Source organism: Epinephelus lanceolatus, chromosome 21 (genome assembly GCF_041903045.1).
Source record: "Epinephelus lanceolatus isolate andai-2023 chromosome 21, ASM4190304v1, whole genome shotgun sequence".
In the NCBI taxonomy this organism is placed as follows: Eukaryota; Metazoa; Chordata; class Actinopteri; order Perciformes; family Serranidae; genus Epinephelus; species Epinephelus lanceolatus.
Window position 1 is genome coordinate 14,540,454 of NC_135754.1, and position 16,301 is coordinate 14,556,754.

The following is a 16,301-nucleotide window of genomic DNA, read 5'->3' on the forward strand; positions in this document are numbered from 1 at the left end:
GGCCCAAATCAGAATTGAAAAGATCAGGTTCCATGTGACTTGTTATGTTCACACTATGTGAAAAACAAATAGATCCAGTTTTGCCTGCAGTCTGAACGACGCCTCTGATTCGATGTTTGTTAATTCTTAGTAACACTGAGATCCAACTGAGAGCGCAGCCCGAACACAGCTTTGCACAAACAACTGTTTTGATTCCCACCTACACCAGTCTGTTGTGTTCTGATGAGCCCATTCGCTGCTGATCTGCTGATCAGATGAATCAGCCATAAGCAGACCGGGTGTGGAGCAGTCTGTGAAAAAAAACCCCAGCCCCAGTGGAGTAATTAGCAACAAACACGCTGATGGAGAAAACAGAGAGACACCAGCTACCACTGCCCGTGTCCTCCAGAAGCTAATTAAGCTGCATAAAAACAACATTAACAGCTAAATAAAGCAAATAGGACACACTTATAGCACAGAGAAAAGGAGAAAGAGAAAAACTTCACAGCCACTGCTCATTTCATTTTCTAGAGTTTTAATATTCAGGTAAATACAGAGCACCTCCAGCCCTGCGCCGCCCCTGCCGCACACTGAATAATGAAGTCTTACTTACATGTGGAACCTAAAGGTCAAAGCTTCAGTTAACAACACTAGTCGCCTGTATGAGGAGCTGATTTATGAAAAAACTGCTCACCAGCTCTTCACTCTTTAGCAGTTGTACAGATAGGTCTATAGAGATATAGAGGATGTAATTAGAGGCTGAACTATTCTGTCTTTTTAACACTGATACTGACATTCACACCACTATGTTTTGACTGATAGTTTCCTTTTTATCACACCTGTCAGGATTTAATCTCTTGATGAGATGTGTATAAAAACTGCCAAAAAGTCGCTAGTATTATGTGTTAAAGGTAAATCAGACACAGGTGATACAGGGCCTTGCAAAATGCCACGTTACAGATCTAATCTGTTAACAAAAGTCTAATATTCCATGTATTAAAAGCATAAAGGATACAGACAGTATTCAGACATTTCTGACTCTGGGCCCCCCGGTGGTGGAATCACCAACATACACTCATTACAATGCATGCTGCTCTGTACAGGAGCTCTCCATTCAGCACCACGACAGCACAGGACAAAAGACCAGCGATGCAGCAGCCTATTATTCTGGACAAATTTGCCTAATCTGCTGCTTTAATTTTGTATTTTTCCCTGACTTTTCATGGCTCACAGCTCATCCAGTGGAGTGTAATATGATTAAAGAAGCCAATTAAATATCAGAAGGGAACTTTCACAATTTCACACTTTCAGATCAGTTCAGTTGTCATGAGGAGTACCACTCTTCATTAGGTAACTTTTTTATGTTTTCACAATAACAATCTAGTCAAATGACTTTAAGTGTTTTAGGAAATATAAAAAAGCACCCACTAATTTAGAATTAATGATAATAATACTCATATTGGGCCTCAAAATCATTATCTGTTTTAGTGTACGTTATATTTTATGCTAACGCTTCACCTTGCCATCACACAGCCTTTTCCGACGGGGAATTAAAGCGGTTATCTCAAAGCCACCAGACTCCAGTTATTACTCCAGAACACTATAGTTGCTGGTCTACCAGTGCCTCGATTGGTGTGTAAGGTAAAGCGGAGAAACTATTCAAATATAGCGAACACTACCACTGACACTGATTTTTTTAGGTGCAGAGTTCCCACATATTTTTACCAATGAATTTTCAAACCTTTTCCATAATACTTTATACCATTTATATGACTTTAAGTAGTTTAAAAAAGCCTGCCTGGACACCTCTCTGACATTAGGCGATTTTAAGTGCGCATTCCCAAATGTGGAGAGGTACTCACACTTTGTTCCCCTACAATTTAATTTGGATCCTATTCTGCTCTGCACCAAAACATCAAAACTTTTTGTGCAGAGCCTCCATCCAATGTGGTGAGGGTCTGCCTGCCATGTAATACATAAACACATAAACACAAACATGCACTTCCCAGGCTTTTGTGTATAAGCAAACTGATAGCGTTTGCTAGCTTTCATTGCACATTAGATATACATTTGCCACCACCTAGCTTCTGATTAGAGTTGTACCGATACCAGTACCAGTATCAGAAATGCCTCCGATACTGCCTATGCGGTATCGGGTATCGGTGAGCACAGCCAATGACCAATCACGTCATAACGCATATGCACGCTACAGGCAAATGAAACAGAAACGAGTTTAAAAAGCGTTCTACTGTAGCCTTTAAAATGTCTTTTTTAACAAATTGTGTGGCTGCACTTTAACCTGTGTCTTAATCTGTGTCATGATACTAATAAAAAAAAGTTTTATGGCATTCATTCTACTATTATGTATTTGTTTCTTAATATTTTACATAGAGTTTTAGGAGTTGAGACATACAACAATTCATATCCCATCCATTTTTATTTTACGCGCTGGTATCGGATCGGTACTCGGTATCGGCAGATACCTAAAGTTCAGGGATTGGAATCAGTATCGGTGCATCTCTACTTCTTATGACAATTAGTAGCATGTGATACTAGTGATATTTCAACATTCACGCAGTGCAGCACTAGATTTTAAATTAGCAATACTAGGAACTTGTTTTGCGTAACGTTAGTCATGTAATTTTTATGAACATATTTTAAAGAACAGCCAAAACAGCTAATATTCAGAACTTTTCCAAAACATTCAGTTAATTCCAAACCATTTCCAGGCCTGGAAAACAGCTTTTCTAATGTCATAACTTTTCCAGGGACTTCATGACTGTGGGAACCCTGTAGGTGGCTAACATATGTTTTGCCGTGGCTCTGTCCACAGCAGTACATTGTGTAGTGTCTGTGCCAATAGATCTGGTTCATCAAAGAAGACGGAAAAGCAACACAGTACATAACATTAGCACAGAGGAAACGTCAGACAGGTTGGGCCACTGTGTTAAACCATATATCATTAAACGTTACAGTTACGGCTGAAAATGACAGCAGAATTCAACAAATTTGCTGCTTTCATACTCCTCCGCAACTGAAAACCGATTGCCAGTTGTCTACCTAGAAGTGACTGTTGTTGTTAGCATGATATCACTGTGATTCAGTCTAAAAAGTGTCTTCTCTTCAACTAATATTCCATCAGAATAGTTTGAGAGATGCTAAAATTAAACCAATCTAAAAACACTGCACATATAGTGGCTTCTGTTTTTGTTTGTTTGTGTGTTGTCTGTGTGACGCTGGTGTTAGGGTTAGCCTGGATTCACCAAAGTCACATGATAACACAAACAAAGTAACCAGCTGAGGCAGCAGTACACCAGCACAGATCACAGCTTCCGCCATCTGCAATCTACAGTACCAGGGTTCCTACATATTTGGAATTTCAAAATTCTATACTTGGTGGCAATCTTTGTCAATCGTTCTCCGTCTATAATTTTGCGCCCTACTTGAGCCATGCCCACCTCTATTTATTTTTCACCCCTCTCTCCAGTTCTGCTGTATTAACACCGGGTTTAATATATTTTGCTTCCATCTCTCTGCCCTGCTCTACTCTACTTCAACGCTACTTAGCTCTCTCTCTACTCTACCAGTAGACTACCACATCCACCTGTTGCACAAAACGCACACAGCAGTGTTTCCCCTAGGATGGAGTTGTAGCAGTGGAGGTGAAGCACACGCATGAAAAATAATTTTCACATGTGAACTTTTTTGTATGCTTGCAAAGCACAGCCTGCTGGGATCTTTCTGTGTATCTACTGGCACCAGAAGGGCTCTTTAGGACTAAGTACATACAGTACATGTGTGCACAGTAATGAGCAGGTGAAATGTCTGTCTAGCTTACATATGAGGTGTCTCAAGATTTAGGAAAATAAAACTGTATTGAATATAATAAAAGTAAAAAGTCACTTGACATGCTGCTGTTTTGTGCTATGACCTATTTAAGTGTTAGAAGTTGTTATTTACGCGACAACGCCTGAACGCAACACAAGCTCAGCACCAAGAGTGCCATGCTGTGCTGCTGTGCAAGCAGTGTGTTTGTCTGTGCGTAACAGCAGTCTGTTGATGGTTACTTACACACTGTCCATTTCAATAACTTCGTCAGCTGACAAACTGCACCGGGCTCGGGGTCAGGTTTGGTCAGGAAAATGCGGCCCGAGCCGCTCTAGCGTGCTCACCTGTGTGCGTGGCGGAACTGATACAGAGAGCAGAGGAGAATTGTTAACGCGTGACCATGCAGAGACAGAAATGACACGATGACATAACACCATAAATAGTATATTGTTACGTTATTATATGGAGCGTCGGTCACGCAAAATAATATGACTTCAGTTTATAAAGAGGTAAGACAGAGCTCTCTCCTCACCTCTACATAGTGCAGCATGTAGCGGACTGGACATACCACTTGTCAATCAGGTAAAAGGGGTGGTATGTTTTCTGAGACATTTGCTCTCACACAAACTGTGCCTGGCCCGGCATAAAACACGATCCGGATTGATTAAATTATTTTTGGACATACCTAATTTTCTATTTTAGAAAACAGTATTTTACAACAGTGGTAATAGTCTGGAAACATAAATATTTTTCCATACTTTATTTTTCATTTTCCATACTTTTTAATACCTGGAAAGTGATCAAATTTATTTCCATACTTTTCCATACTTTCCATACTTGCGTAGGAACCCTGCAGTATGTAATACACTGCATGTCCTCATACAACCCCACTTCAGAAAATCCGAAAGAACCCTTTAACTCACCTATCCCTTTAAAAATATGCACCATTATTTCCAACTTAAAGCTAACAGTTGTTTTAGAGTAGCTGCCACTTTAAGGAAATGGTGGGCATCTCATTTTTGGAACAAATCTGTTGAGTTAAAGATATAGGCCACATATTCTTAGCCTGCTGTCACTGTCTCTGCAGATTCTGATCAGGTTTCAGGCGTTCATATCGCTGACTGCAGCCTGAGACAGTGTTGCCTGAGCGCAGACTACTGGCTACACCAAGCAGACTCCTGAGATATAAATAAATGTTCTGTAGTGATGTAGGAGTAGCAACCCACACAGCCCCTCTGTGTTTGCTATCCTCGCTTCCCTGCTATTTGTCATCTATTCATATCACAGTACTAATATGTCTCTGTCTCTCACACAGAGACAGTACATGTGTGTGTGAAAGTGTGTGTGTGTGCTGCTATCAGTATTGTGCTCTTTACAAATGCAGATATTCACACCTCAGAGTGCACAACCATCTGTTGAAACAGCCACCTCATCACAAAAAAAAGTTCTCCGCGTCAACTCTTGGAAACTAAATGAGAGTTCTGATTTGACCTCATTTATAAAGAACAGAGATCTATAATTATCTGAAGGAGGGTTGTGGAGGAGGAAGCAAGCAGGGAGGATGGGACGAATTTCTCAAAAGGGAAGAATGACAAGCAAAAAGCTACAAAGGAGGAGACCTCATTTCATTGCAGGTGTCCAAATGCGGCTTAGGGAGGCTAAAGAATGAGACTGATGTCATGTCTAAACACACATAGAGAGATGTAACAGTGTGTGTGCTCAAAAATAATACGCTGCAAAGATTCTAGAAAAATCTATTTGTCCTTCTCTTGATCACTGCCAAATAAGGCGCAGTGGTGGGTCACACATTTAAGGATAAAGCCAGTGGAATTAAAAGATAATTATATGATTACCGATGTGCATCGCTGGGTGTCTGGTCTGTGTCCAGGAGCAAAAGTAGATGATTAAAAATTGTGCTGGTTAAAAGGTCAGTCATATTTTATCCACTGAACAAACATGAACACACCAGATTAAAGAGGTTTAAGACCCCCTCCGGTGAAAATCAAGTTTTAACCTTGCTAACATGTCCATATGGTGTTTTTAAATGCTACAAGACATATAATGAGTGAAATAAGCTGTCAACACAATGACTGATTATCTCTGCCTTGGAGCTACAGTGCACCAATGACAGTTTCAAAAACACGGATTCACACAGCCAAGGTTTGTTACATCACAAACCTAAGGAACCAATCACATCAACTTGCAGGGCGGTGCTTTCCGTATCACTGATATGATGCCACGACGAAACAAGGGTTATCAGTTGCTACATATCGGTATTTTGCAAGATAAGTTTCACTTCCACTTCACCCTGTCAGAGCCGGCCATCGAGAGCAAGGTTTATCTAATATTAGCATACATTAGCGTTATTATTATTATTAGCGCTTTGATAACGTAGTAATGCTGACGGCTCATGTTACCTATTACTGTTTACATGTAAAGTTTGTGTTTAATGAGCAGAGTTAAAGGTATGAACAGTATGAACAGGTAGACTCAAGCTCCAGGCCTGCACCTGAGGGAGGCTAATTTGCAAATTCATATTCATAGATCCGTGCATACTAAATGAGGTAAAAGTGTGGACTTACGTCTAAGCCATTTTAAGGCATGAATGGATTTCTGAAAAAGGAAAAACACTTCTAACTATGTAATTCTGAGGAAAAGAGAGTTTTTAGGGGTGTAATCATTATCAGTGCCAGGAGAGGAACTTTAACAATACATGTGATCAAAGTATGAACTCCATCTGAAATTTAAGTATAGCTTAGGGGGATGAGAACAGGTATTTGGCCAAAAACTAAAGTACTGGACAAAATGAGACTTTGATGTGATGCTGGCGCTGGATGAAAAGTCAGACAATCATTAAAAGTTATTATAATTAATCCTGAAGGGGGAACGAAACTGTAAACTAAATTTTGTGGTAATCCATCTGATAGCTGTGGAGGTATTATACGAAAAATGAAATATGTCAACCTCATGGTGGCACAAGGATTCATCCTCTGGGACCATGAATATCTGCACAAAATGTAACAGCACTCTATCAAGCGGTAGTCAAGTTAAATCAGTCTTTCCTAGAGCTGCTACCATGGCTAAAAAGCAAACCATCATGGACAGCCCATTGTGCTTTTTGTTCTTCCTTCAGCCTGAACAAGCTACACCTATTTCTACCAACACAACTTGCTCCATACCAACTTATAAATGTACTGCCTTTGGTACCGCCCACGCTCATCAGCCACTTTAATAAAAAGCAGTTTGCGAGGCACTTGTGAGCCACTAATGCTTCTCATCTTGTGCAGTGCAGCAGCACAGCGGTAGCTGCAAACAAGCTCCGCTGACTCCTCCAGTTAAGATTAAACACCATCATTATCAGCACTACTGGAAAAGAAAGCTGTGTGCACAGCACGCACTGCGGGGTAAAGAGGAAACTGATAAATACGGATAGAATGTGGATATTTACACCCACCATGAACATCCTCTAATTAGTCTTATTCCCTCATAGGGCATCACTGCAGTAATAGAGATGTGAGTTGATTACTACACAGCTAAAAAGCCACACTTGCTTTGAAACAAATCTCCATGACCATATTGTCACCCATGCAGGCGTCACGTGGTGCATAAAAGCCAAATGTGCCTGCTTTATGCCAAGAAGACACACTCAGTATAATACAGGCTGATATAGTTTAAAAGGAATATTTATATAATCAGTACAACCAGCATGTACAAACACACACACTCTCAAACACGTGGCGAGAGATTACATCCTAAAAGCAGAGCATCACTCAACCTAATGACTTCACTCACTGAAGAGAAAGGCACAATGACATGCCTGTGTGTTCCAACTAACTGTGTCCATCATAGTGTGGTCACATCACATCAAAGTACGTGAACACACTGCTGACGGCTTGAGTTAATAAATTATAGATGTGAAGCTCCAAATTGCCTTGAAGAAAGGTTAGAAGATGACAAGGGAATAGAGGAGTTCGGAGCTGGAAACATCAGATATTAAAAATCAACAGCAGCCACCGTCTTGTTCTGTATACCATTTAATATTCACTCGCTTCCCACTTCACATACATAATTACACTGATGGCAAAACACTGCAGGTGGCAGGCGCAAAAAAGCTAATAAAATGCACAAGTTCGCTCAACAACAAGCCACAAAACAATTTCAGAAAACCTTCACAAATTCAACCTGAAAAGAATGGAAAGGTATACTCACCCCAGACAATTCATCGTTTAGTTGTCACCCATAGCTCAAAGAAATAAAAAAACTAATCACTAAGTTGCACCTTCTAATACTGAGCAGAACGGCAGACACACCTATGCTTTACTGCTGCCTCTCTGAGGGAGATAAAAGATATGGTGGGACCTTGGTGCGTGCGGGAGGCTGTCTTTACCAAGTGTCAGGGGAAAACGGTCACCACGGCAGAGAGAGAGCAGGGAACAGCCCGAGCTCTGAGCGGAATAATGAGAAGAAAATCCATCAGAGAAAACACACACAAAAAAAAAACCCTCGTAGAGAGGGAGAGAGAGGGAGGTAAGAGAGTTGTGAGATGGGTGGGGGATGGAGAAAACCACAAAGAGATGGCATTAATATGATTATTGGTACCCGTGCAAATAGGAGTGTCCTTCGTTAAACAAATACCAATGAGGAGTTCTCAGTGTTTGAATTATTCATGGCCAATTTAAGGCAGAAAAATCCTGTTGCCTGACGTCATCATTTCGAGTCGCAAAACTACCCTCACACTGCTGGAAACCCTTCTGACAGGATATTAATACCACTAAAAAGAGCTCAAAGTGGTGTAGTAGTGCAGGGAGCCATTGTAGTAAGAGAGGAAAAGGTTCGATTGGCTCCACTTGTGGACGGAGCGCAATCTGTGGACAAACTGTCTGGGGATTTAGAGGAAAGGCAGGAGCGCTGGTCATTCTGGCACAGAGACAACCTCATAACTCTGGCTGGCTACCTGAGTGGTTTTTCACGTTTAGTTATCTGGCGTCATTCCACTTCACGGAAACACACAGTTAAAAAAAGAATTTAAAAAATACCTGTTGGGTGTAGCTCCAAGTTTTTTTCCCCCTTTTTTGCGGTATGGCCACCCGTATTAAATTGTTTCCACGAAGCGAGCACTCAACTAAATCTGTCCGTGGCTCATCATCACACACACCTCCATGCTGTGAATACCATTGATGTTGCCAATCCTCATTTAAAAACTCTTAGCTCGGGGCCCCCTCCGCGTCGGTTTAGTCTCTCACTCATGACACTGTAAGCGACTCAGAGGGGTCACTGTGGATTTACCCCGGGTGGCAGATGGGGCCCACCTAAACCTAAAGCGTAGCTCTGAAATGGCTGGCAGCGGTCGAGACCCCCCCTCTCTAATCCATCCTGCAGAATGAGCAACAGGAAAAGCCTGTTTATGTGCTCGTTATTACTTAAATCCCTGCAGATTATCAAACTTTCCGCTGGGACTTGAAAATGACAAGAGGGGGTGTGTGTGGGACACAATACCAAGAGTGGGTGTAATAATTGAACATCACTGGGAGCTTTGCAGAAGCACAAACTGTCCTTGGCTTTAATGGACAGTTTGGCAGCATAGAATGACAGGAAACATGGGGAGAATGTAGACAACAGAGGGGGATAATGAAGAAGAAGAGTCCTCCAGCAATATTCAAACAAGGGATGTCTTGGTTACATTATATGTGTCTCAGGATGCTGCTTTGTATGGACGGTGGTTGGCCACTCTGCTAAATTTACACATGGTTTCAAAGAGTGGATTAGACAGAAGAATGCAGCCATCTTTCAAATCTTTCCTCTACTTTCTATAAGCATTGGAGTCTATACTAGATCCATGATAGGACCCATAAAAATCAGACCTGACCCTACATGAGTCTGCACATTTTTATCCAAGCTCGACCTAAGCCCGATTCACTGCAGCAGTTCTGAGCCCGAGCCTGATTGATAACTTTAAGTTAACATTACAACATTTATTACGAGCTAAAATCAACTGAAGTCTTCTCAATGTGGTAATAGACATTTATGAGCTCCAACATGCACTGCCTCTACAGAATGTCAGGTACAGCCCAGAAACTCAGTCAGAGGTGGGAGGTTGGAGTCCGGATGGGTTGATAGCAACACAGCCCATACATTATTCATGTATAAGGTCTATATTTGAAAAAAAAAAACACCAGGAAATTGGAGCAAACTTGACCCGATTTAAGCCTCAGGAAACTTCAGCCAGCCCAATTGAGTTCAAGCAGAAAATCAAAGCTCTATTCTACACGATGTCTGGCAATCGATTGTAACATGAGCTGAAGTGCTTTGCCCTTACCTGATGCTGGAGATGAGTTGCCGGTGCTCATCTGTGGTGAGTATCTCAGGCAGCACCGCGGCCAACCACTCGACTCTCTTCTCGGCCGCGTACTGCTTCAGCACGGCAAAGAGTTTCTCTTTTACTTCAGGCTCGTCACCTAATATCTGGTCGACCTGACGGTGAAAGCATGATGACGTCAGAGGCTGAGAGGGGTTTGAGGACAAGTAGGTGAAATGAAAAACAGGGTCAATGCTGTCGCCGTGCCAGATTGTTACCATAACGACACTTCTTCTGCAGTTCAAATAAAGAAAATGGGCTTACTGAGGGCTATTGAGTTTGGTCTCAAGCTTGGGTCAAATCTCATTTTTCCAGTCTAGTATTTTTTCCTATCCCTCCAAAAGTGTTTCAGCTTTGTGGGCTTCTGTTTTTCTCCTTTCATCATAAACTATTTAAGGCTTACACCTGTGCAATGCTTGAAACTTCACACATATATTTGCTGAATGTTTAAGGATTTAACAAAGCAACTATGTGCCCTGTTAGAAGGAAACTCTTTAAGTATTGCTATAACATTTGCAAAGACATGGCTGTAGCATGTCCATTACAACAGAAGGGTCCCAATCCCACAGCTCTAAGCAGATTCAAATACAATTTTAGCTAATTCTGATTGAAACCATGAAGAAAACGACATTAAAAACCTTGTAAAATAAGCAAACTTCTCTAAGTGTCCTTAAACTGCCCTATAGAAATTAACCTACATCCAGATGCGTATTTCAGCGTACCTTTCTGTTGAACTCCAGAGCTTTATGCTTCCGGTCCAGTCTTGCCCCCTCTCCTCCCATCTGACTGTCCTCTATGCTGATGCTACGTTTCTGCCTCGGGCCGAGACACAGCACCCCCAGACGGAGCGTTCTTCCCTGGGACGCTTTGATCAGCGCTGCGGCCGTCTCATGCTGCCTAACGGGGATGCCGTTGACCTCCATGACGTAATCCCCGGCCCTCAGACCTGCACGGCCGGCTGGGGAGCATGGCGAGCAGTCCTCCACCAGCAGGGGGCAGTCTCCTACGATGGTGAATCCGAAACGACCGTCTGGACCTGGTATGATGTCCATCTGTAATAAATATGATTTTGTTTTTTAATTTAAGAACTTTAAAAAATCTCCAGATCAGTGAGTCTGGACTACGATGTGTAACTTGAGTAATACCTGCTGTATGCGGGACACCACTCCGATACTGGGAGGGATGTTTTTCTGAGTCTGGGCGATGGCGATGACAGCTTGGGGACCCAGCGTTGACACATTGTGGCCCTCGATCTCCAGGACTTGGTCCCCAGCTTGCAACCCCGCCAGGTGTGCGCTGCTGCCCTCCTCCACAGATAGGATGTAGCTGGGTCCAATGCCACCAAGTTGGAAGCCGAACTCCTCAGGCCAGCCCTGATTGGACGACGGCATGCTGAGGACTTAAGGGATGAGAGGGTGGGTTAAAAAAGGACGCTGATATTTGAGGATGGAAGTTAGCGCTTGTAATCCAAGGACTTCACAGAGTGAGGTCCTGCACTTTGGAGCATCACTGCAGACAGAAATCTACGAGGTTGTGACACAGCCTGCTAAAAATGAAGAGAGATACACACTCACCCACTGTGGCCAATATGTTCAAGTCTATCGACATTGCAAGAACACCTCTGGATCAAACACTCCTTTGCATATCTTAAAAGAGCTCTACTTCTATGCATTCGTGCCCGGTCTCTTCTCCCTGCTGCTGTCTCCCGTGTCTCAACTTGTACTATCGAGTGCGGCTCTGTAACCCTCTACCCTGAACCATGACACACTCAGCGCTCCCTGACCTGGTTCACAAGCTTCAAAGCAGCCAATCAAATTAAGGCATCGCAGAGATTGTGACCTTAATTAGCTTGAGAGACAAAAGTTCCCCCAGCAATTTTCTTTTTTTTACTCCGTGCACATGCAAGACTATCCTGTTGAATGGTAATTATGTGATGGAGCACACCCCTGGCTGGACCTATAACTTCTAACCAGGTAAGAGATACAAGGTGGCATCACATAACAACCAAATAAACTGGCATATAAAGAGGCACTTGTAGGCCAAACTTTGGAGTGAAATATTAAAATGATAATGAATTAATCCGCATGTGACAGTTTTCAAAAACAACTCTAATACGACAAATACAGAATTACAAATATGGACATGTTGGCTTTTGCTACAGTATAAGCCCTCTAGCTCAGCTGGAAGCTAATGATGTGCTCCACATCGTCCAAAGCCACAGCGCAGCAGGATCCACACAGTGGACGCAGCTGATAAAAGACTTACAGAAATCTTTGGATGGATACCGAGAGCCCCGCCGGAAAGAGTATCTGCCTTTTTTGTTTTGCAAAAACTTCTTCATCTTGAATGTCAAATAGCAGGCGGCCTGCTGGCAGCCTGATATCCAATCTGTCTTCTTAAGTGTAATGTTTAAAAAAAAAACAAAAAAAAAACAAGGACCGACCCAAAGTCAAACAGAGAGGGTGACAAACTCAGAACACTGCCCCATTCTTCCACCCTGAAACCTCAGCAGTGTCCTCATGAGCAAACGGTGAGTGCGCATGAGAAGCCAGTGTGGTCTCTCTGTGAGTGTGTCAAGGAGTTAGTCCTGCGTCTCATCCCTGATTCATCCTCAGGCCAGCCTGCTACCACAGTGTTAATCAGAAAACTGGGACGCATGCACCCGCGCACCTCGGTTCCTTAATAATTCTCTCTCCAAAAAGGGTATTGTGAGGCCTCATTTTTCTATAAATACACCAATGTGTCTTTTTCCTCCTCCTCCTCTCTTGGCTAGGTGGCTCTCCGAGGGACCGCTGCTGCCCCAGAATCACTCTGCGTCGATGCAAGAAAGCCTGATGAGTACTAATTGGAGCGTCTGCATGCCTGGAATTCTGTGTGTCCATTTGTGTGTGAGCACACTGAGATGTTCAGTCCATTGAGAAGGAGTGGGGGCAATTTAAGACTTTAGCCTGTAGGATTAGTAGGATTATGAGCTGAATCTTCTGCACTCCTCCACCCCCCCTGTCATTAATACTGAAGGAGCACATGCTCCCCTCCCTTAATGAATACAGACAGCGACAGCACTGGAACCACACAGGACCTGTGCATACCAAATGACAACACTGCAGTGTCACAATACCATCTGCATCAGAGGCTGAGTTTAGGTCAACGCTGGAATGAAAGCATTCACAATTTAGGCTTAAAGGGATAGTGCAGATTTTTTTTAAGTGGGGTTATATGAGGTACTCATCCATAGTCAGTGTATTACTTACAGTAGATAGTGGTCGGCACACCCACAGTTTGAAGTAGCAGGCAGGAGTACAGCCACATAAGCTAAGCAATGTACTGCTGTGGATGGAGGCAGCAGCAAAACGTATTTTAGCTATCTAAAGAAAGGCAATCAATCAATCTGGAGGCGTTATATCGCTCTCTTCACAGCCAGACTCCGTTGAGAATAACAGTAATTTAACATCGCTGAACACAAGAGCTGATCAGTTTTGTGCAGTAACAGTATCATGGGGTTAAAGCCATGATGCGTATACATTTTAGATGATAAATCATCTTCCAAATTGGTTTGATGAAATTTGCTTTATTGAAAAATGAGAACATTCTGGTGACAATTGGTGTGGTCTATTCATTGATTTAAGCCTGTTCTTTCTGTATCCTGAATCAGATTTGTGAGCTAATCGCAGTGAGCACTGCTGCCTGCCTTTCTAACCTAAACCTTTTAAACATTTTCAAAACCGTGTATCGCCAATGCTGCAAATGACCATAATATTATACAAAACCAAAAATAAGAAGTAGAAGCGTTAAAGCTTTAGAGTCCTGACAATATCCTTGTGGCTGTCAGATCATCTTGTATTAGAAAAACAAATGATATGTGTGTTTCCTTTGGGGTGGCGCTGAAACAATGTCATAATGTCCTACTAAAAGTGCACCAATCAATATTGTAATCCATAATAGCACTAAAATGAATAACTATGAGTAATGTGGAAGCAGTGACTCATAGTTAGGTTGTCAGAAGAATCAATATTTAAATATGTTTTCGAACCAAGTGTTTAAAATGATACAATCTCCTTTAATTATGTGTTTGATATTATCAAAGTGCCAAAGCTATTAAAATACAGTTCTGCAATTAGATTTTCAACCCCAGGCTGCACAGATGAAATAACAGGGAAGAAAATTAAATGGTCCTCAACCTGTGGTTATTACTGCATTCTCTCTAGCAACAAACCCACCATGTGACTGGGGGTGTGTGTTCAGTGACTTTCTCTGTATCAGCACTGTGTGCAGATTAACTCATAATGATGAACCGACAGAGATCTGCACCTGTTAGCTTCAGCTTTACAGAGAATTTAGCACCTTTCATTTGAGCATCGTTATCTCATTTGTTTTCTTTTACACATAACTGTTTTATGAGAAACCCACAGTGCTCTACCTGCCCAGCAACAAACGGCAAAGCTAACAACTAGCTGGTGAGCATGCTGGAGAATTTAGCAGTTACAAGCTGGTGGCAGAGCCAGGAGAGTGAATATTGGACATACATTTTTGAGGTCACTAAAACGCAAAGGTAATTTTCATCCTTGAACGTGAGATTTTATTTTATTTTCTATCTATTTATTTATTTTTGGTGCACCTCAGATTTTGTTATATGGTGTTAAGCCAGAAGGAGGTTTGTACACAGCAGTTAGAAAGCTGCGGACAGCAATTAATTCAAATGAGAATTCATTAAAGCTGCAGAGAAAGTACTGAGGAAGCCTGCCGGTTATTGGACTGCAAACTGTTATTGGTGGCAATGCACAGGCAGTCCAGTACCAACTGAATAATTAAACACAAATGGTTGGTTCTCCAAATAGACACTGCTCACTCCAATTGAACTCTCCTCTTACACTACAGCCGAGACAGCTACTCATGTGTAACAGACAGAAAATTGACATTTCACAGGCAATCGAGTGTGATAAAAGTGGCTCAGCCTTTTCACTCAGCTAGTCGTACATAATTCTTCCTCAGAGAAATTATTCATACATTTCAGCATGTCTACATTATGCTTCAGATTATGCTTTTATATTAAATAAAAAGGGACCTGCAAACAAGCAAAACTGGCACTTTATCAGTCATAAATGGGATGAAAAGCATTTAGGAACACTTCTCAACCTCAAACTGTAACTGCAGATACACTCAAATGATTGTCACCCACCACATATCTAACACAAGTCACAACTAAAATGATCAACAGCATATCAAAACATCCCGTACCTTTTGAAACAGCATCCAGAGATGTGCATGCAGAGCTCCTGAGTAAGAGTACCGCTCCCCTCTCCTGCACTGCCCGCTGTAATATGAGTATTGGGCCATGTCAGCAACCAGATCCAACAGGTGTCTTGTGATGCCTTGTTGCATTGTGTGGAGCACTGGATGGCAGTAACAGAAGAGAAAGCAAGACTAAGTAAGTGGAGCCAAAATGCTGAAAACAGCCCACTCCTCTTCAGGGGTCTGATTTTGTGTCTGACTTTTTGGGTGGTGCTGTGATCCTTGCAGTTAATAAAGTGAATCCAAGTGAAAGCTAAGAGTGTATCACATTGCTTAAATTACAGCTAAAAAGACAAACTTCTGATAAACACATGGGGGACTGGACAGTTTTGGTAGTTGAGAGAAAGGCATTCAAGACACTCTAAAATGGGTGAAAACTTATTTGTAAACGCTAAAAAATGATGCAGGATAATGTAAATTTAGGTCTTTCTAGCATTATGCATCAGTACAACTATTAATATGTGGACAAACTTCACATTTATAGCCATATGCAGCTACATACAAACAGATGCTCTCACCCACCCTCCTTCAGCAGTGTCAGCCTCCACACTAGCACAACCCTTTTAGCGGCTAGCTTGGAAGATGCTAAGGAAGTAGCATTGTTTACACAGCACCACCAAAACTGATGCTGGTAGCCATAGCGCTAACAATACCAGCTATGTTGACGTGAGATAAAACACTACAAGGTAGCTATGTGTGACCTCGACTAGAAGGTAAGGCTTAAATAATAATTAAATAGCTCTAGGGAGTAAAGGAATGAGTAATAGGTGTACATGTTCGCTAACGTTGGGCACTGACGTAGGTTAGCATGCTAACGCCAAGTTGCTCATACGAGTCGTTTTATGCGACA

General features: G+C 42.1%; 1 protein-coding gene across 5 annotated transcripts in view; it reads right to left on the bottom strand.

The window, feature by feature from the left end:
• Positions 1 to 16,301, bottom strand: part of grid2ipb (glutamate receptor, ionotropic, delta 2 (Grid2) interacting protein, b) — a 56,104-nt gene that overhangs the window by 39,587 nt on the left and 216 nt on the right. For 2 of the 5 annotated variants that reach the window (XM_078163473.1, XM_078163471.1), the window contains exons 1-4: positions 11,737 to 11,859; positions 11,308 to 11,561; positions 10,885 to 11,214; positions 10,124 to 10,278 (exon numbers count right to left, since the gene is read on the bottom strand). In XM_078163473.1, coding sequence (XP_078019599.1) covers positions 10,124 to 10,278; positions 10,885 to 11,214; positions 11,308 to 11,561; positions 11,737 to 11,770 — 773 coding nt within the window. In that variant the 5' untranslated portion in view covers positions 11,771 to 11,859. Of the gene's footprint in view, positions 1 to 8,016; positions 8,310 to 10,123; positions 10,279 to 10,884; positions 11,215 to 11,307; positions 11,562 to 11,736; positions 11,860 to 15,397; positions 15,553 to 16,301 lie in introns of those variants that run through there. The other 3 variants (XM_078163472.1, XM_078163470.1, XM_033610481.2) reach the window with 3 other exon arrangements.